This window comes from Neopsephotus bourkii, unplaced genomic scaffold, assembly GCF_033783945.1.
Source record: "Neopsephotus bourkii isolate Nb327-2 ecotype Australia unplaced genomic scaffold, CSIRO-AGI_Nbou_v1 NB_359, whole genome shotgun sequence".
Lineage (NCBI taxonomy): Eukaryota > Metazoa > Chordata > Aves > Psittaciformes > Psittacidae > Neopsephotus > Neopsephotus bourkii.
In genome coordinates this window covers 1,117,681-1,139,643 of record NW_026900865.1, presented here as the reverse complement: position 1 = coordinate 1,139,643, position 21,963 = coordinate 1,117,681, and the positions used below count along the sequence as shown (strand labels likewise).

At 42.3% G+C, this 21,963-nt stretch overlaps 1 protein-coding gene across 3 annotated transcripts in view; it reads left to right on the top strand.

Moving 5' to 3' along the window:
* SRGAP1 (SLIT-ROBO Rho GTPase activating protein 1) overlaps positions 1 to 21,963 on the top strand; it is a 143,630-nt gene that overhangs the window by 65,086 nt on the left and 56,581 nt on the right. For all 3 annotated transcript variants that reach the window (XM_061348516.1, XM_061348515.1, XM_061348517.1), the window contains exons 2-4: positions 5,430 to 5,625; positions 8,200 to 8,362; positions 17,284 to 17,346. In XM_061348516.1, coding sequence (XP_061204500.1) covers positions 5,430 to 5,625; positions 8,200 to 8,362; positions 17,284 to 17,346 — 422 coding nt within the window. The remainder of the gene's footprint in view (positions 1 to 5,429; positions 5,626 to 8,199; positions 8,363 to 17,283; positions 17,347 to 21,963) is intronic.

Sequence of the window (21,963 nt, the reverse complement as noted above, 5' to 3'; positions counted from 1 at the left end):
GCTCCTTGCCAGGCAGGGTGAGGCAGCAGGTGGGAGGCACACAGTGGGGTAGCTTTCAGCAAACGCCAGAACCTTGGCAGGGCTGCTCCGCAAGCACACGAGTTCATTCCATTTAAATGTGAATTAAAGGTGGCAGGCTGCAACAGCTTTCGGGGTGGCTTGAGCAGGCATGTAACAGCACCATGAAGTGTTCATTAGAGTTGGTTTGGTCAAGAGTTGGTGATGAGTGTTCATGGTGGTCTGGAAGGTCTCCGAGGGCTAAGACTAGGCAGCCTAGTGCAGGGTGTCAGGGGCTCTGCAGCATCGCAGGGCAGGGATGCAGGCATTGCAGTGGGGTGGCAGTCTGCATGCAGAGTGTTGTTCTGGGGTTAATTTGGCTAATACTGCAGATTTACAAGGTGTCTGGCTTCTGAGCAGTGTTTTGGGATGTGATGGAGCCTCGTGCTTTGGTGTGCATGGAAGTGAAGGTGACAAATTTTGCTCCTTGCCAGTGTGGCCAGCATCATCATTATGTGTCACACTGCAGTATATCTCACCATGGGTACCTTCACAGGGGTCACTGGCCTATAACCAGTTGCACCTGTCTTCTCCAGGGTAACCCAGTGTATTACTGCAGTTCTGTATAAGTAATTATCTGTAATACTGTACTGTGTGCAAAGAGTTAACCTTCATGAGTTTATTTCTGATTACGATTTGGGTAATGTCAGTAGTTCAGCTTCATCCACTCTATACTTAACTCTCAAAACAGCTATAATCTTGTTTCCTTTTGCTTTTCATAGTGCACTGATTTAACCTCATGTCAGAAGAAAAAAAAGACTTGTTGAAAGTTTAGAGCTACATTTTGAAGGCTGTCACAAAAAAAAACCTAATTTTATACTTAATGCAGTAATTCTAGAGGGTGGTGTCAATGAGGGCATAGTTGAAGTAATTTTTAACATTAGCATCTTTAGAAATGAAACTACGCAGAGATGATTGATTTCATTGTGGGCACATTCGCTGCTTCCTTGCTTACGTTGGGTGCGCAAATCTTGGACAAAGGAATATTTTCTTATTTGATGTTAATTCAGTCTGTTGAATTTTCTGTAGTGAAAATGGATTTCTTTCGAGCCAGCCCTTGGCCAGAAAACCAGTGAGCATGACTCAAAGCTGCTATAGGGAGAAGGAGAAGGTGTTAATTCACCCAGGCTTTAAACTGCCTGTTCCTGACACAAAGTAGCCTGGCAATCATTTGATATCAGCTACCCTGCAGAGCAGAATAGGACAATGTCATTGTCTATTACAGCTGGTATCAGTTCGACTTTGAATTTAAATGTGCCAGCAAAATAAGAGAGGCAGCCTTCTGCTGCCTGCTGCACCTGTCTCCGTATCTATGGAGTTTGGGCTCTAGTCGTTTTTAACTTGGCACCTTCATGGCATATTGGGTGTATATGTCTTTGAATACCGGGCAACAAATTTCCCTCCCACTCGTTATAGCCCTAAAGAAATCACACATGTGGATTGGTGTTGCCTTGGTGCATTTTTCCATAGCAGTAGATAACGTGTTCATTGCTAGTACTTGGACAGCGGTGATTTTGGGATGCACAGCCGCTCGGGCTGGCTGGTGGTTATGCCGGTGTTTGTGGGGAATTTCTGGGTTTTTTGGGGGTGGTTTTGTTTTTTTTGGTTGGTTGGCTGGTTTGTTAAAATCCACAGCTTGCTTTTACCAGCAAGTGAGAATCGCAACATTTGCTCATTTGATGTCTTATTCATTGCCATCTCCTTACCCTGCCAGCGTGGCATTACACAAGTTACTAGTAAAAGAATCATGGAATCATAGAATAATTAGGGTTGGAAAGGACCTTAAGATCATCAAGTTCCAACCCCCCTGCCATGGGCAGGGACACCTCGCTCTAAACCATATCACCCAAGGCCTCGTCCAACCTGGCCTTGAACACTGCCAGGGATGGAGCATTCACAACCTCCCTGGGCAACCCATTCCAGTGCCTCACCACCCTAACAGGAAAGATTTTCTTCTTCACAGCCAATCTAAACTTCCCCTGTTTAAGTTTTAACCCGTTACCCCTTGTCCTATCACTATAGTCCTTAATGAAGAGTCCATCCCCAGCATCTCTATAGGCCCCCTTCAGATACTGGAAGGCTGCTATGAGGTCTCCATGCAGCCTTCTGTTCTCCAGGCTGAACAGCCCCAACTTTCTCAGCCTGTCTTCATACAGGAGGTGCTCCAGTCCCCTGATCATCCTCGTTGCCCTCCTCTGGACTTGTTCCAACAGTTCCATGTCCTTCTTATGTTGAGGACACCAGAACTGCACACAATACTCCAAGTGAGGTCTCACGAGAGAAGAGTAGAGGGGTAGGATCACCTCTTTCAACCTGCTGGTCACACTCCTTTTGATGCAGCTCAGGATACGGTTGGCTTTCTGGGCTGCAAGCACACACTGCCGGCTCATGTTCATTTTCTCATCGAAAGAATTAGAAAGTGCAAGAGTAGAAAGACATGAAAGACTGGCAGGAAAACTGTATGCTGAAGTCTCTTCTGCACACTGGTCATCTGACAGGAGTGGGCATGCATCTCCCCTTTTTCTCCTCCGTCAAGAGGCCATGAGTTCTCAGCCTTTTGGAGCCAGCATGCTCTTTCTCCTTTTCAAGATTCCTGCAATTGTGGAACTTCCTTCATAAAGCTGCAGTCCCCCTGTACCCCTAACTTACCACCTTACTCAGAGCTAGGACACCTCCAGCCACCATCAGTTTTCAGAGACTAGGCTCCAGTTTGGTTTTCTAATATACAAGTTAGCAGGAAGCCACTACTGTCCACTGGAAGTCCAGACAGCATCAGAAAGCTAACACAGAGTCTCATATTGTATCTGTCATCCCTTGTTCATTGCATCTCTATTCATATATTCCTGTTTCTAAAATCTTACTCCTGTTACTATGGTGAAAGCCTGCCTAAAAAGGAAGAATTATAGCAGCAAGATCCACTGACCTACAAAATAATCAGAACATAGTTGCTCTGTACAGAGCTCTGCTTTTAAAATAACTGGTAGAAAGTCTGTAGTGGGAAAAGGAGATGGCCAAACTACATAGATTTGCATTTAGTCAAAACTCCAGCTTATGAGCAGAATTGCTGCCTCTGGTTAGTGAGTCTGTATAACTTGTTTCCTATATGCAGGATTTTTCCATGATTGCAGCATTAAAAGTAGTAGACACCCAAAAAAAGCAGTCTTGGGATTTTGGTTCTGTTAATAACCTTCCAGCTCCAGTGTCATTTTCTCCTCTATGTACATGAATGTCATTGATACAGTGTTGTATTACAGTGGCTTATCCTTGCTGGAGGCATGGTCCTTTTCCAACAAACTGATGTGAAATTAAATGAAAACCAAACCATGATTTTTTCGGTTCACCTCCCTGACTACGAAAATGGATGGTCTCATTAATGATTAACACAGCAGCTGGTAGCTTAAAGGTGATCTGGAAGAAAACACTGCAGTGTCTCCCTCCTCCACTAAATATGTTGGCTAAACAGATTTTGTGCTCACACTACCTTATTTCAGTGTACACATTTGAATCCCAGCAGCATGGATTTCTGCCTTCATACCTGCTTAAAGATCAGTAAGGATGCACTAGTTCCCCATTGCATCAAATATATTTTTGTAGTGTTATTTCTAGTAACTGGTTTGCAGTTTGCTGGGATGTTAGCTGAGGTTTTTAGGATGCTATTCTTTTTCAAGGCAGTGAGGCATCTAAGATTCCAGCATCATCTTGCCTGCAGCATGGTTACATCATTAGGAATTGAGTAAAAGTTCACAACAATTCTGCATTTACATGGACATCACTTCTGGCACGTTGTTTTGTTGTCAGTAAGTCCCTGTTACAGCATTAAAATGTTTAAAAGTACATACGTTTATTATGGTCACAGAATGTTTACTCCTGTGTTTACTCCACAAGGCTGGATTACGCTGAGCCTGGGCAGCTGACAAAACTCTTAATGAAGCAGTCTTTCAAAAGAGCCAGAGGGATGTTTTTAGACTCGGTGTTCCCGTAATGTGATGAGCTGCTTAGCACCCAAGAAATGAAAGTGCTAAAAAAAGGGGAAAAAAAGAAAAAACTACCACATAGCAGTTGTGCACATAGCAAACGGTGGTAAGAAATCTGGAGGCTTTTCCCTGTTACTCTAGATGATAACTGTGAGCATATATTCTCCTCTAAATTGATTTTGATTTACATTAATGAGTGTACCACAGTGTCTGGAATCTTGTGCAAATCTTCAGATAGCTATTTCTAAATATACACAAATTTTTCCCTCTATATTCACTGTAAAATATTGATGAATGCATTTATAGTACACCAGTTCCCTCCCTGCCAGAGATCATAGAATCATAGAATAGTGAGGGTTGGAAAGGACCTCAAGATCATCAAGTTCCAACCTCCCTGCCATGGACAGGGACACCTCACACCAAACCATGCCACCCAGGGCTCTGTCCAACCTGGCCTTGAACACTGCCAAGGATGGAGCATTCACAACCTCCATGGGCAACCCATTCCAGTGCCTCACCACCCTAACAGGAAAGAATTTCCTCCTTATATACAATCTAAACTTCCCCTGTTTAAGTTTGAACCCATTACCCCTTGTCCTATCACTACAGTCCTTAATGAAGAGTCCATCCCCAGCATCCCTATAGGCGCCCTTCAGATACTGGAAGGCTGCTGTGAGGTCTCCACGCAGCCTTCTCCAGGCTGAACAACCCCAACTTTCTCATCCTGTCTTCATATGGGAGGTGCTCCAGTCCCCTGATCATCCTCGTTGCCCTCCTCTGGACTTGTTCCAACAGTTCCATGCCCTTCTTATGTTGAGGACACCAGCACTGCACACAGTACTCCAGGTGAGGTCTCAAGATGGGGCAGATACAGAAGCTCTTCTGTGCACAGATATGGTAGATGATATTTTCAGAGTTTATCACAAGGTTGTTTCCATAGTGTACGTGATGATACCAACCAGCATGGGCCAGCTGGAAAGCTTCTTGTTTATCCTGCCATTTTTCAGAGCATCAGAAGGAACTGCTGCTGAAACGGTTGTATGCCATCTCCTGCAAGGAGGTCACTCCAAGTCAGATCTGTGCTAATGCCAGAGATCAGGAAGAGGATGGAAGAGGAAGGAGAAAGCAGATGTTCTGCTCACATGAGCCCAGCAGAGTCCTGCTCCCTTGCCATAGCTGTTTATGAGACAGGTAGCAGGTGGGAGGATGCTGCAGCCTATGTCAGTGGTGGCAGAAGTGGGAGCTGCCACTGCTGTGTCCCACCACAGGGTCTGAATCCAGGTCCAGGCAGTGCAGCTGTGATGCTGAAGTGTGCTGGAGCGTTGGTAATTTGGGTTGGTAACACTTAATTCTCATCTGCCTTCACTGACCTGGGTGGGTATGTGTTTCCTTCATTAGAGATCCGAGCTCAACTCATCGAGCAGCAGAAATGCCTGGAGCAGCAGACTGAAATAAGAGTGCAACTTCTTCAGGATCTGCAGGATTTCTTCCGCAAGAAGTCGGAAATAGAGATGGAGTATTCCCGAAACCTGGAAAAATTGGCAGAGAGGTTCATGGCAAAAACAAGAAGCACAAAGGATCATCAGCAGTACAAGTGAGAGAGATTTCCTTCCCCTTCCCCCCCATGTTAACCATTACGGGAGTGCTACACCACTCTGCTTCTGCTGGTTTTGAGAACTGCTGGGCCGAGCCCAGGTTCGAAGGCATATTTAAAATTCCCACCCCTGCTTAGCAGCGTAGCAGTTCTCATTGCAGCTGAAGGTAGATGGGTGCCTAAATCCTGTTTTGTTGGTATGGCCCCCTGCAATTATTCGTGTAAGCTTTTCACAAGTGGGTTCAGTTTCTTAAAAGGTAAGCTGCACAAATATTACCCCTAACCTACCATATGGAATTTAAACTGCCCGAAATACAGACGAGTATCTGAAAGAGAAGCAGAGCCCCAAGAGGACTTGAAAGCTGTGTGCTGATCTTACAGTGGAGTTGATAGGATCTGAAAGTGTCTAAATAAAGGTTAATCACCATTAGAAAGAAAAACAAGAATTTTGGCAAAAAGGCATTAAGAAAGAAATCTGTGATTTGTTGTTACATGTGGACTTGAGCTTCCTCTTGACCCTTCTTATTCCAAGAAATGAAGATGATGTGAATGCTGTGCCTTCCTTACAATTTAATGTATCCCTTTCATGGCATAGTAACTTGTGTGTGAACCAAAATTGGTCGATTAGTATCTGGCAAAACCTGTGTACAGCATGCTTTCTAAAGTGTTTCAAATGCATTACTTGCTGGCATAGTCTCATCTGGTTATTTTCCAGGCTTGAGCTGATTAATAAATGCGTTCTCTTGGCCCTGTTATGCTTAGGGGTATAGAATAATATTCTGTATTTGCAAAACCAAAAAATAAATTACTTTTTCCACTGTCCAGTCAGTGCTGTGCTGGAGATACACAGATAGAGCTTTTGTTTCAGGACAACGGTCTTTTCCAAACACATCTGGCAATGGAAAAGTTAAGCCAAATACAGCTTGCACAGTTCAAAAGAGCAGTAGTATATATTTCTTCACATTCAGTTAAGTGACTCGGTGAGTCTGTGAAATAACCAGCGTGTGCTTATGTCACTACTTCAAGAGAACCCTGGCTTTCATTCAGCCTGTGGAAAAATCTTTTTGCCTTGTGCATACAAACATCTTTCCTCGTTCTTAAGCATGTTAAATCCAGACTGGCAGATGTGCACAGGGGTTGTTGCTGGAGTCCTGCCTTTGGCTTTGCTCTGCATTTCTCTGCTTTGAGAAGAGGTTGCAGCAAAAGTCACTTTAACTGTGTAACTGTTAACTGGTGGACCTGTGCTGTTCCCACCATTCCTCCAGGAACAGGCAGGAAGGTCTGACGGATCAGTTATGGGACATGCAGAAGCAGTGAGGACCTAGTAATATCAGCATGGCCCTTCAGGGGTGCTCATGTTGACTGACCTGGCTGATAAAACCCTTGCTGTAACACTTAAGATATCCATCCCAATAAAATGGGGAAGTTTCCTTAACTCACTTCTGATTCACGGCAAGGCAAAGCACTGATGTTTAAGAAAAGGCTTTTGTCTGTTAATCATACATCATTGCTTTGATTCTGAGGTAAAAGATAAAGGTAGACGATTAGATGAGGAATTGAGGGCATGTTTCTAACACTGGGAAGAGTTAATTATTAAGACAATTTACCAAGAGTTGAAGGAGTTTCTCCCTGCAGTCATCACCACCTCTGCCTGTTTTTATCGTCACATGCTTGATCCTTTTGACACAGGAATATCCCTGCACAAGAGGGGAAAAAAAGAAGAAAAACCCGAGAGCAGCAGGTTTCTCCAGCACTTAGTTCCAAGGCAAACTTGAAATTAAAATTTCAATAAAATCATAAGACAAATTTTATGAATCAGTTATTGTTGGCTGTGAAACTGTCGTTAAACTACTTGTATTTTTATTTTGCTTTGTATAAAAGAAATAAGAAGTCATCTGTGATGTTGCTTTTTGCAATATTATAAGCGTGGAGTGGGCCTACAATAGAAAAAGCCTGACAAGGAAATTCCTAACTGGACTGCTGTGGAAAAAGCCTGGTCCTGTTGTTTGTCTTGTAACTGAACCGTCTGGGATTGGCAGTAGGACTGTATTTATGAATGCTGATCACAGAATATGTATGCTTGTGACATAAACTACTTTTAAGGAGTTAGACAAATCCATTGCAGTGAAACAGCTACACCTGTGATACTGCTCATGAAGGATTTGGGATGCGCTTGCAGTGCTTGTTCATTTCTGATGTCAAAAATTAATTGCTGTTACTCTTTCAACAGTGATCTTTATTGATTTTTGAACAAACAGGTACTCCATCTGTCAGCAGTCGTGAGCTTTGTGGAGAGTTTGGGGGTTTTGGTGCTCTCAGGTGGTTTGCAGTGTTCAGAATTCTTACACTTTTTCTATATTTTTGTGTCCATGCCTTGTGGGATTTCTAAAATGTGTCTTAAAAGTGATCTGAAGCTTGCCTAACCTGAGTTATTCCAAGCATGGATTGACCAACTGTTCAGAAACAACCATTTTTACAGAATGAGTTAGGACTGTAAATGTCACAGAGATGTTTGTGTTAATAATGTAACTTTTATATTTCTATACATAATACATGTGTGTATCTTCTCCTTAGGAAAGATCAGAACCTCTTGTCACCGGTGAATTGCTGGTACTTACTTCTGAACCAAGTGAGAAGAGAAAGCAAAGACCATGCAACACTGAGCGATATCTACCTGAACAATGTGATCATGCGGTTCATGCAGATAAGCGAAGACTCCACCAGAATGTTCAAGAAGGTAATGCCTCTCCTGCAGTTCTCCAGACGGGCTTGCAAGATGCATGAGGGAGGCAGAAGTGTCCTAATAGGTAGCATTTGAGGAGAAGAATCAGCACACGTAGCATAAAATGTGTTTTAGCACATGTATAAATTCTTCATGACTGTTCTCACGGAGCAAATTCTTAGTGCTGAAATGCCTGGGAAACTGCTGTATATGCTGGTGACCTTAAGAGCTGAATTGCAAATATCCAAAAGGCAGGGGAAAAAGCCTGTTCTCTCAAAAGCACACTTGTCTACCCATGCAGAAAGGAAACAGTTTTCACTTAGGACTCCCAAAATAGTAATGCGGTATTAATGAATTATTTGTAAAAACAGAATTTCATTGTGACGCTGTTATGTAAGAAACATCAAGCCAAAGTAAGGGTGTGCCTTGTAATGCCATAGCATAAAGATGATAGTGTATGCTGCAATGCTCCTAAAAGTGTTTCTGTCCCTTCTCAACATTAAATGCAAACATACACTTTTGATAACATAACTATTTCTAGTAGATCATGTAAGCATTGTCTCTCTACATATTTGTCCTTGTTACGTGCCCATTATTTGTTTTCATAACACATACAGTGTGTAAATCCCTCTTGTGCTAAGCAAGCACTCTGGGCAGCCTTAGTTTGAGATCTGCGTAATGTGTTTGTAGTCACTGTTGTTCTAATGTTCTGAAATAAAAATAGGTTATAAATGCATATCCGTTGGTCACAGTGGGGTGCTGGTAGGCAAGCGTCACACTGAAAAGAGTTCAAAAACAATAAAGGTTAAAGGATGTGTGTGACTAAATGATGGCAGCGGTGCCCAAATAATGTTTTCAAAACAGGGAACTGGTTTCACATATACCTGACCACAGTCCTACATAGATAGTGATGGGTGGGAAGAAGAATCATTTAGGGACCACATAGGTTGTACTTAGAGGAAAAAAAGTAAAAACAGGAAGCAAATTTATTAGTGTACATTAAAACCAGTAACAGTAATAGAGTTGAAATTTATAATTTCTTAGTAATGGTCTGTTCATATAATACATCTGATGCATAAAACTAGTTCACAAACCACTAAACGTACTAATATGGACAATTATTAGAGAAGTTAAAAAGAGAATGGGAAAAGGAACTATGTGGAGATATCTCAGACTTGCGTGGACCAGTAGAAATCTTTTGATATTGAATCTGGAATAGTTTTGCAGTTGCTCATTTCATATCACGAAATCTCTTCTTCACTAGGTGTATGTTATTAGACTAGCCTGTTTGCTTTCAGCGTAGTTCAGTTCTTTAGCACTGTAAATCTTGCTTTTCCTTCCCTTCTCTCCAGGTGGACTGGATGAAAAAGTCTAGATAAAGTTTTCTGTGGAAGAGTGTGTGCCCTCCTTTATTCACTCATTAACTTATTAATGGAGATTGCCTCAGCTTATCTCTTGGAAGGAGGAGAATACTTGGAATTTTCAGTGCATTAACAGGAAGCATATTGTCCCATCATCCTGACAGACTTGTCTGTTTTCTCCAGGTTGTGCCCAGGAATGTGCAACATCTCAGATTTTCCCTTTCTAGCAAAGCTTCTTGAAGAAGCACAAGCAGCTGTTCATGCTTTTTTATTCCTAAATTGGCTCTTCTACAGGGGAATTAAGAGAAGGGAAATTGAGGGAGTCCTGCTGTGCAATAATCCGGAGCTCACATTAGTGGAGCCCAGATCCTCAACAGCCCTATCCTACCTTTCATCAGGGTTTGCCGGCTGACTCTCAGCATGAAAGTGTCACATCAATCAGCTGTTAGCTGAGGCGGAGCATGGGCAGAGTGAGCTCACCAAAGGCTGTGTGAAGGGATCTGAGCCAGGCTGGTAGTGTGAGGGGCAGGGTGGCAGGAAGACATGTGGCACCTCACCATGCTGTACATGAGATTCATGGGCATGTGGCCTGAAGTGGCCGTGGTTGTTCACCAGTATCAGTTCTGAGCACACGTTTGTAGGACAGTCTGCCAGGAGTCAGTATTCCTTGGAGAAAGTTGGTATTTCCAGTAATTCCCTATGTGCACGGTTCTTGCTGTGGTGTTTGTGGCAAAGTATTGGTGATTTATATGTTCTTAGTTCCTAGCTGCACAACTGATTATACCTTGAATGATGAAGTTCCAGTTTCTCTTCTGGGATAGGGAAGGGAGTTATGAGGTGAACAACATTGGACAGAGAGAAAACACTAAGATCTGTGCAGAAGGTGAAGCTATTAGCGTTACTGATGAAGAGCATAAGCTGTCTTATGTTTAGTCCACATGGGCAGCTTCAACCATAATAGTCTTTAAAGGTCTCTCCCAATCCAAACGATTCTGTGATTCTGTGGTAATTTCTGTCAGATGTGAATGAACAGTCTAACTTAAGATATGTCACAGACTGCCTCAGAACTCCTTAATGGAGATCAACCAGGCAACAGGAAGAGATTAGGTGCAAAGCACGTGTCCTGTACTACAGCCCCTCTTGTGGGAGAGAGGTCACAGGAGCAAAGAGAAGGTGCACTTAGAATGAGAAAGGTGACATCCAGCGCTCTCCCCCATCAAAATTGTATTCTCCCTGAAGAAAACAGCATGGAATTTGCTGGAGATCTGTAGGCATCAAATAAAACATTTAAACAATTTTTGTTACTTTCTGTAGGCTACTTTTGAAAAATACTGGATTTGGAATAAAATTCTGTCAGAGAAAACTATAATCAGTCTCGGGTGTTGTCATCCCTATGAAAGAGAATGGGATTTTTTCATTATTCACAGATAGAAGACTAGAGACATGGTATATCCTTCTGGTGTTTCTATACTTGTGCCTGATCATACTGTTCCATGAAACATGTACTCTCTCTAAGTAATAAATGTAAATAATAAGAACAGTAGTAACATGAAGAATTCAATATAGACTTAAGTCCATGTTTAATACCTTACTGCAGTCCATGGTCAAGGGCAGGAAATAACACCTGTCTAACATATCTGTACTCCATTGGCTCTCACAGCATTGCACATAGGAGCATTTAATGTCATTCCAAGTAAGTACCAGCTAATCAAATTTCTCTATATTCAATAATTAGATCATTTAATTATATATCTTACACTTCATAGGGGTATGCATCACTATTATCATCTTGTTTTAGTTTTCCCTCAGTTTTGCAGCAGCAGCTTCTGCATCTTTAGAGGTGCTTTAGCTCTGCTTCCATGTCTGGAGAAAGGGAGTGTCTCAGAGTAGGTTGCCCCATTGCTCCCAAGCAAGATGAGGAGACAATAGCAGAGTTACTCTGAGCTTTTTGGCTCTTTCTGCTGCCTTTTTTTTCTTCCCCCCCCCCCGAGAGGATGAGGCTTCCCATTCGTCTTATTGGTCATAACCCTTACTGACTTCTCCCACCTCACTGGTGGGCAATTAGGTGCGCAAATGAAACTTCTCCATGAAGTGAGATAAGTATTTTCTAGAAGGGTAATGTTTTGCATGCTGTCCTAAGATTGGCCCCACCTTGAGTTGTAGTAATGAATAGATCAGTTAGATTTCCTAATTTCGTGGCCATGCTTACCGGTATTGTTTTATTCCCTCTCCTGCTGACGTCTCCCATGTGGGATACAGTACAAAGTCACGAGCATGTAGCAACCCCTTTCTTTAGTCTTTCTGTAAAAGGTGTGTGTTGGTCTATATGAAATGCAGTGATGAGGGGTGTCTGTGCTCCTTGGTTTTTGTACCTTGCCCTTGTCTCTCTCTGTTCTTTATTCTGGTTCTTCCTTTTGTGTACATCTGTACGTCTGTCTCAACATTTGGATTGCTTTGGTGAGATGATCCCTGTTGGTTCAACCTTACATGTTCTGATGGGCTGGGATATATTGTATTCAGGTACTTGATTGTACATGGCTTTCCTGCCTAGGTTGTCCCATTTAACCTGCAGATATTCATGATTTTTGTTGTCTCAGGAGCTCTTTGTCACTCTTTTTTTCCAGGGGTCAGGAACCAGCATCTGTTTAAATGTATTAACTGCAGGACAGAGATAAGATCTAGTTCAGAGGTTTTGTGGCATTTATCTTATTCTGTTATGTCACACCTCCAGATAGGCACTTAAGCTCTTCTGTTTAGTTGCTGGCATATAAAAGCAGTGCAGATTACTGTTCATGCCTGGCCTTCATGCTGCTCATAAAATTACAAACATAAAGTAGCAGAGTTCAGTCCTTTCATACTTGCATGTTTCTTCAGGCAGATGGGGGAGATGGCCTCATGGGGACAATTAAAGAATAAAGTAATAAGGAAAAATGTCAAGCAGAAGGGAAAAATATTATGCAGAACATTTCATGCAGTGATTCTGGTTACCCCAACATTAATAATCAACTGTATAAACACACCTACAAAATCCTCAAGCAGATTTGTATATTTATAATTTATAAACATGTATTTTCTTTGGACAGAAACCGTCATGAGCCAAGATGAACATATCTTCCAGTGTTTACAGTAAAAGATGCTGGAGAAGCCAAGCACAATAAATATTTTAGTCCCATAATCTGGCTATTAACAAGGAATATGACTACCTGCCAAGTCCATCTGATGTTATAAAGATTGTGGCATATATTGAGGTTTTTTGCATGATTTCCTTAAACATTTGCAGGTTTAGAAGGATGGCAAAACTATTTGTTGCCGTAGACTGGCATTTTACTGTGTGTTGGTTACGTCAGTGTCACTTCAGCTCATCAAAGCTCCTTAAAGAAAGGTTTGCACATCACTTCCTCCAGGGACCAGCAGCAGATTCATTTAAAAGCAATAGTCACAGAATATTTTCCCTGAATGATGTAACTGAGAGTAGTATTTTGTGTGCTAAATACAGACACTAAAGAGTTCCAGGAAGAACTGAACTGACTCTAAAATTTCAGTTAAAAAAAAAAAGAGTAAAGTTTGGCTGCCCAATTGTGCTCTGACTGAGATGGAAAGTTCTTACAGACTTCAGTGAAAGGGTAGTAATGTGGAATAATTCTTTCAGCTTCTCAGATATTAATCCATAAATATAAATCTTGATAACATCAGTAGGAGCACTGATGTGTTGGAAGTTGGACCTGGGTCGGAGCAATCCCAGGCACAGCTACAGGCTGGGCAGAGGGAAGAGATTCAGAGCAACCCTGTGGAGAAGGACTTGGGGGTGTTGGTCAATGAGAAAATGAACATGAGCCAGCTGCAGTGTGCGCTTGCAGCCCAGAAAGCCAACCGTATCCTGGGCTGCATCAAAAGGAGTGTGACCAGCAGGTCGAAGGAGGTGATCCTGCCCCTCTACCCTGCTCTCGTGAGACCTCACTTGGAGTATTGTGTGCAGTTCTGGTGTCCTCAGCATAAAAAGGACATGGAACTGTTGGAACAAGTCCAGAGGAGGCCAGGAGAATGATCAGGAGACTGGAGCACCACCAGTATGAAGATAGGCTGCAAAAGTTGGGGCTGTTCAGCCTGGAGAAGGCTGCGTGGAGACCTCTTAGCAGCCTTCCAGTATCTGAAGGGGGCCTATAGGGATGCTGGGGGTGGACTCTTCATTAGGGACTGTAGTGACAGGACAAGGGGTAATGGGTTAAAACTTAAATAGGGGAAGTTTAGATTGGATATAAGGAGGAAGTTCTTTACTGTAAGGGTGGTGGGGCACTGGAATTGGTTGCCCAGGGAGGTTGTGAATGCTCCATCCCTGGTGGTGTTCAAGGCCGTGCTGGACAGAGCCTTGGGTGAGATGGTTTAGTGTGAGGCATCCCTGCCCATGGCATGGGGATTGGAACTAGATTATGTTAAGGTCCTTTCCAACCCTAACTATTCTATGATTATAAATTGTGCACATACTGAAAGGGGTGGCTTAGGTACACTTACTGGTTCATGGGTGTGATCTGTCCTATTATCAGGTGGAAAAAAAACACTACTGTCTCTTAATGCTTTGCACCAGATGAGCATTTTCAGGAGGAGTTTTTGTGTGCTCTAGCATTTTTGTAATGTTCTTTGTTCTTTTGGTTAATAGATGCTAATACATTTCTCTAGGCCATAGTGAATAAAGACGCACCTCAGTGATCGTTTTTCAGGTTTTAATGGCCTGATAAGAGCTATCAACTCAGCTCCAGGAAAATGTGTGCTGCATCTTATGTTCTGTTGTTTGGCTGCCCTGAGGAAAGGCTCCTAGAGGAGCACACAGTTCAGACCTGCTGAGCTGCTGCAGGGGATAGGTAGCATAAAAGAGAAATAGGAGAACCATTAACCACTGAAAATAAATGCACCTTTTATCTGGTGCTCTACATGCTATATATTACACACTAAAAGCCCTATTGCTTGCCACTCAAGTCAGTATTTCTTGATCTTAAATGCTAATGTCAAACGTGTTGGTTCTTGAAAATAAATCCTTTTTATACTGCTAAGGTAACCAAATTTCCTGATTTTTATTTATCAGTTCCTACAAAATCTGTCATTAGAAAGAAGCAGTAACTGACATGTTATCCATCACTAGAGTTGGAGTCCCTAGATGAACTGGGTGGAAGGATGACTCATCTGTGATCCTGTGGCATTGCTAGGCTGTCTCTTCCTATTTTTTACTCCTTTTCGCTGACTACCGCCCTCCCTCTCTTTTCACTTCCCATTTTAAAGCCTTTTCTAAAAATATATCCTTCTTTGCTGTGATCTCTTCCATTCACTCTCAAATTTACCACTGATCAATGTGTTGCCTGAAAGAGATAATGTGTGCATGGTGGCCAGTAAATCCTGAGGGCTAGATTGCTTGTGCTTCAGTGCTGGGCAAAACTCTACAGGAGCAAAGAAATGGGTACTAGTAAACAGCCATCATTCCCTAAATGCTCAGCTCTGCTGTCTATTTGCAGTCAGGTGCAACCGAAAAGGAGTGTTGATCCTTCAATGTGTGCTTTGCTTATGACAAAATCTGCTACGAGTAAAGAGAAAATTGGCTTGGGGTTTTCTGTCTCACCTTCTCAAACAAACTTTTGCACTGCCAGGTTAAGGCGTGCTGCCTTGGAATCGGTGTTGCTGTATTTAGGGCTTGAGTTATCGTGAGCTTTGAGGTGTTTCATCTTCTAGTCGTGGTGTCAGCCATCTTATTTGTCCTTTTTTTCTGCTAAAGTGATTTAAAAATCAGACCACTCATATTCAGCACTATAGAAGCAGCTATCCAAGAGAAAACAGGTGGCCTCCACTTGGAGCTTGGAGGAGATGTGTAAGCTGTTTCAGAGCTGTGCTGCTGACTTTTAAAGGCAGCGTGCCAATGTAAAGCAATGAAAAGCAATTCAGAATTTTTGCTTTTACTGTGTTTCCCCACAGCAGCTTGCAAATCTGCAATCCTTTTCCAGTTCTTCACAAGCTGGGCACTGTTATGCATACAAATTTTTGTCCTTAGTATTAAAGGAAAATTATCTGATAGTTGCAAAGAAATAAGTAGTAAGTGTTAAGTTCTAGGTACTTCAGTAGTAGAGCATACCTCCTGAAAAATACAAGACTTTGAAAGGTATAAGCACTAAGGAAAGTTTCATAGTAGTTCTGTGTAACTCGGCTTCAAAACCTCAGTCTCACTGTGCCCTAGCTATTACAGCTAATGCCCTTGGGAATACAAGAATTTCACTGAAGTGTGTTTTAATTTATATTTCTAGCTTCTTGTTGGTTAAAAATCATATTGCATGTAAGGATTGGAGTGAATACTGGTAACTGATACAGCAAGTTCCTTAATATACCGCCCAGAGTGCAGAGTACGACAGTGGGAATAGGAGAAATAATTGAAAGCACTCTGTTCCAGCTACTGTATGTGTCTGTTTCAGCCTCCTGGAAGACACAGTGGGTGGGATGTGTGGAGTGGTTCCTCCTCATTTGTGGGCGTTGCACTGGAAATTCTCATTCAGAAACCATTATTCCTGCAGGTGTTGTAGCTATGGCCAAGTATGTGTTAGCAGCTTTGGAGATGCGTTGTCCCTGAGGATTTTCCTGTGGCTCCTATACAAATACAGAGTAGTTCTCATAGCTACGGCCATTATCTATGATGAAGTTGGAGGTTTTAGAAGCTGAGCTAATTATCAATTTATTCACAGAAAATAATGCTGACATTTCCAGCGTGGATGTTACAGTGCTGAGCATTGCAGAAGAAATGTAGCCAGGCTGTTTGCCAAGTCCCGTAGCTCTATTCTATAGCTGTTTTCCAAAGGCAGTGGTACAAATGCTTTCAGTTCTTGCACAGTTGCCATGATTTTCATCTAATTGAGCTACTAGGGACAACAAACAAAGGAATGTATCTGAATGAAACTCAGATACTTTTATTTTGACATACTTGCTTTTGTTAATAACTATCACTAAGAATGCCTTTTATTTTCTGGGTCAGAATGAAAGTGAAGACACAGTCCAGAAAAGCTAAACAAAGCTGTTCCAGCAGCCTGCTCTATGGAATATTATGCAGTTGGGTATCTGTTTCAGAGAGGAGCCACAATTATTTCTAGCATAAATATTTAGGTAGTTGCATGTGCTGAGAAACAAAGACTATTCTAGGTGTAAAATTGGGTGGGATGTCCCTCTAGAATATCACGTTTTATGTGGCTTAGTTTTTGTATATATCGTGGCAGTTATAAAACAGTGCACAGTCTGTTCCATTAAAAAGGCTTATAAAATTAAACCTGAATTTCACCCTTTCTCTTGGCACCTAATTTCCTGACGCTTCACGGGAAAATCTCTCAGATTTCTTCTGGGTTGCCTTTAGATGTCTTGTGTCCAGATGATACCTGTCTACTTCCACATCCCTGAATCAGTATGTTTAGTGCTCTGTAAATCTGTCAGAACGGTGGCTTTGGGAGCAACTTTGCATTCACTGTCAAGGATGAGCAATGATTACGAATATCAAGATGAAAATGTACACTGCAGTTTTTGCATGCCTTTTTCTAATGATTTTTTTTCTAATTACAGAGCAAAGAGATTGCGTTTCAGCTTCATGAAGACTTAATGAAAGTACTTAACGAGCTTTACACAGTAAGTACAGTTACTTACTTAGCTTATCTTATACAAGTTCCATATCAGGCTTCTTCTTAAGCTTTAAATGGCCTTTCGTCTAGTAAGTTACCCCCCAGTGGAGATGGATGTTTTTGTCTTTTTACACAAGTCTAAACTATCTCTTTTGGAAACACTACTCACTTGTTTAGAATACTTATCCTAATGCTTTCAACCCTTTTTCCCCCCAGACTATGCTAAGCTGGTTTGTTAGATGTTTTGTTGGTTATTAATGAGGCAAGTCTACTCAGAGCTTACCAGAGCAAAGCTTCTTCCTTTTCTACTTTGTTTTTGTCCATGCTGCCATCTGCTTGGTTTGACTCATGGGCTGCACTTCAGTAAAAATCATAGGTGCTTGCAAATCCAGTGCTGTGCTGTCTAAATGTTACTACTTATGTGCTCTCCTCTCCTCCTGACTGGGATAAGTAAATAATGAAAAGAAAGAAAGATGATTGTGTAGGCTTTTCATACCATTTAGGGAGGCAAAGAAAAAACCCACTATGAGCATTCTGGCAAACAGCTGCTAACCCTTTGGAAAATCTCTAGTCTGCCTCTTTCCCTGTCCTCAAGATTTGGGGGACCATAAAAAGAAGCCACAATGTTTACATCAAGAAACAATTTGTGATCTTAATTCAGGAAGATAGCAGAGACCACCTCTCCTGACGCAGAGATCAGTCAAATATTATCACTTTTCTGCATCTTGTTGGTTTTTCTTTTGACCCAGGGAAAATGGTGCACCCATCAGTGGATGGGTTGAAGAACATTTGAACTCAAGAACAACTTAGGTGGCAAAAAGGAGATCCAAAGAAAATCAGACCTGTCTCAGTGCCCTGGGTTCTTTTGGATTGTGATTATGGACACAGATTCCTAAAACCTACCTAAACGTGGGGGCTTTATTTCCCTTCTGAAATCACCACTAATCTTGCAGGGTACAATACTGCAAAACCTTGTTGGGTCAGGCCTGTAGTCAATGAAGTATGCTGGGATCAGCTTCTGCAAAGTAATAATAGCCACAGACAATTCACACAGCTGCAGGAGACCAGGGACTGTAGGAGCCATTGCTCAAGTGGGGTTTCAGTGGTGAGTAAGCCCTGAAGATAGTCCTGTTTCCATTAAACAGTGGCATAACTCCAGACAGGATTAGTGCCTGTGCTCCCAGGATAGGAAAACAGTGAAGAATGTACTGAAATACTCTGCTGAATCACCAGTGAAAATCTGCAGGATTGTGCTTCACTATTTTCACTCTTCTTCACACTAGTGCTGTATCTTCCCACTGATGGCTACAGATTAATTCAGATATTAACTTCCGTGTTACAGCTTCCTGTGAATGTCAGTTCCTTTCTCAGAATTTCAGATTTTTGTAAAATAGGAGGTTTTTTTTGAAGTTAGTAAGATACAGAGCATGTGCACAGGTTGAATTAGGTTACTAATGCAGGGTGGTTTCTTGGGATGGAATTTACTTCCCCTAAGTCTCAAATATCTGAAGTGTAGGTGTGAATATCTTAGCTTGTCATCTGGGTTCCAGTTTTAGTCACTGGAAATCATAGAATTATAGAATCATAGAATAGTTAGGGTTGGAAAGGACCTTAAGATCATCAAGTTCCAACCCCCCTGCCATGGGCAGAGACACCTCCCACTAAACAGTGCCACCCAAGGCTCTGTCCAGCCTGGCCTTGAACACCACCAGGGATGGAGCATTCACAACCTCCCTGGGCAACCAATTCCAGTGCCTCACCACCCTAACAGGAAAGAATTTCCTCCTTATATCCAATCTAAACTTCCCCTGTTTAAGTTTGAATCCATTACCCCTTGTCCTATCACTACAGTCCCTAATGAAGAGTCCATCCCCAGCATCCTTATAGGCCCCCTTCAGATACTGGAAGGCTGCTATGAGGTCTCCACGCAGCCTTCTCTTCTCCAGGCTGAACAGTCCCAACTTCCTCATCCTGTCTTCATACAGGAGGTGCTCCAGTCCCCTGATCATCCTCGTGGCCTCCTCTGGACTTGTTCCAACAGTTCCATGTCCTTTTTATGCTGAGGACACCAGAACTGCACACAATACTCCAAGTGAGGTCTCACAAGAGCAGAGTAGAGGGGCAGGATCACCTCCTTCGACCGGCTGGTCACACTCCTCTTGATGCAGCCCAGGATACGGTTGCTTTCTGGGCTGCGAGCGCACACTGAAGCCGACTCATGTTCATTTTCTCATTGACCAACACCCCCAAGTCCTTCTCCACAGGGCTGCTCTGAATCTCTTCTCTGCCCAGCCTTTATCTGTGCCTGGGATTGCTCCGACCCAGGTGTAGGACCTTGCACTTGGCATGGTTAAACTTCATGAGATTGGCATCAGCCCACCTCACAAGCGTGTCAAGGTCCCTCTGGATGGCATTCCTTCCCTCCAGCAGATCAACCGAACCACACAGCTTGGTGTCATTGGCAAACTTGCTGAGGGCGCACTCAATCCCACTGTCCATTTCAGCGACAAAGGTGTTGAGCAAGACCGGTCCCAACACTGATCCCTGAGGCACACCACTCGTTACTGGTCTCCAGCCAGACATTGAGCCATTGACCACAACTCTTTGCATAGATTTGTGAAATCTAATATGGGGAGATCAAACCCCTTTGTCTGATCAGATGCAAGCATCATCTTCCAATAAGATGATCTACACCATTAACTCCATTGTCCAGCTTTCCACTGATTGCAAAGGTCATTGATTACAGCTCGTCAGCTGTAGATGACCACATTTAGCCAGATACAGCCCATGCATAGTAAAGTGATGTATGGTGCAGAGTAGCATCTGTTCCACTGCTTGCATACTTAGAATGATCAGCAGCAGATCTGCGTATTACATCTGCTTGTGTACATAAAGGTAGAACAATATCTAGACAGATGGAAATCTCATGCACAGGTTTTTAATTCTGTGTGGCATTTGTTGTTTATGGAATAAGATCATAATGGCCTTACCAAGCAAGTATTTACAGTTTTGATCTCTGGGGGCTATGTTTCTCAGTCACTTACAAAAAGGAGAAGTCATCTTCCTGTGTGCCCCATGATTTACTGGGGGGGGGAAGGGGGAAAGGGATAGCAAAAATACAAATTTTACTATTGTAAGATAAATCTTTGTGTCCAAAGGAAAGCAAATTGATTTCAGATCTGTGAATAATATACAAATATCAAGGTCTCTCCCTACTACTTAGTTCTGTTGTGGGGTTTTTTGAGGAATGGTACTTTCATGAGGCATAACTGTTAAAATGTAAAGTCTTGTTGGACTTTAAATACCTCTGAAGCCTTTGAATGAGGGAAGGGTATCGGGCCTTTAATGTGTATGCAGAAGGGTTTAATAAATCTGTTTACTTATTATTGTCATTCCTTATCGCACGAGAAAGGTCTGCAAAATAAGGTCACCTTCCAGAATTAAAAACCAATCAACAAGTTGTGCATAAACGTGTGCTGAAGAGAATGAGAGACTGGAATTAAAATCACTAACAGCTAAGGTAGTAAGAGGTTCTTGTTTGGAGACACAGGTCTATAGTCAATGCAAAGAAATTGCGTATTTTACTTGTTATTCCTTAAACTTCTCAGATAAAGAGTGGATCCCTTAGGCACACCTATTAATATAATACATGCCTGGATTTCTGTAATGCTATGGGATCAAGGACTAAATTAAATGCTTGCTTCACATCCAAATGATGAGAATCTCTACCGCCCATCTCTAGCGTGCCCAGCCAGTCCTGAGGCCTCACCACACCTACTTTCAGGCTTGTCAAGCGCCAGGTATCTTGAAACCAGTTCATCTAGAATGATCCAGAAAAAAATGGCATGTTTAAAAGAATTGCTACCGATTATTAATAATAATTAAATAGCTAAGCTTCATTCTGTATATTGCAAGTTCTGTAGTTTATGAGTGGTGAGTACTTTTAATTGTGCATGGCTTCTCTCTGTTTGTGCTATCCAGTTGGTATTTTCAGGTCTGCAGCATCCCAGCTGCTGCATTTCCTCTCTTACTCATCTCCCTCCTACCCTATCAGCCAATGTATACTAGTAATTAGTCCCGTGTTTTACATAAGAATATAAGTTGTTGAAACTAGAGTGAGGTGTATCTTTGGAGTGAATGGGGTCGGGGAAAGAGGAGCCCAGTTAGTTGTGTGGGGTCACAAAGCATGGTTTATTTCCTGGCAGTTACAGGAATAGGAGTTGGTCAGACTGAAAGCTGTAGCAGGTTTGCATTGGTAGTTTTTGTGAACTTAGAGATTTAGAAATCCTCTTGCATGTTGACATAAGGAGGCAACAGATTATTGATTTTATAATAGATCCTCTTTGCAACAGTGAGAGCTCCCCAGTCAAACTCGCTGGAAAGCTAAAATATCTTGCATTATTGGATCAAGTACTGGAATATGGCAATAATGTCTGAGTTATTTGGAATGGCAGGAAACAGAAGGTAGGCAGACATTTTTCTTGCAATGGAGGGAAATCTCCACCAGATTTATTTTGGAGTCAGGGCATATTCATAAATGACCTCTAAAGGAGTCAGGGAGGGATCAGAGAGGTAATAAGTTTGCTAAAAATGCAGAGCTGTTCCAGCAATCAGAATTAGAACA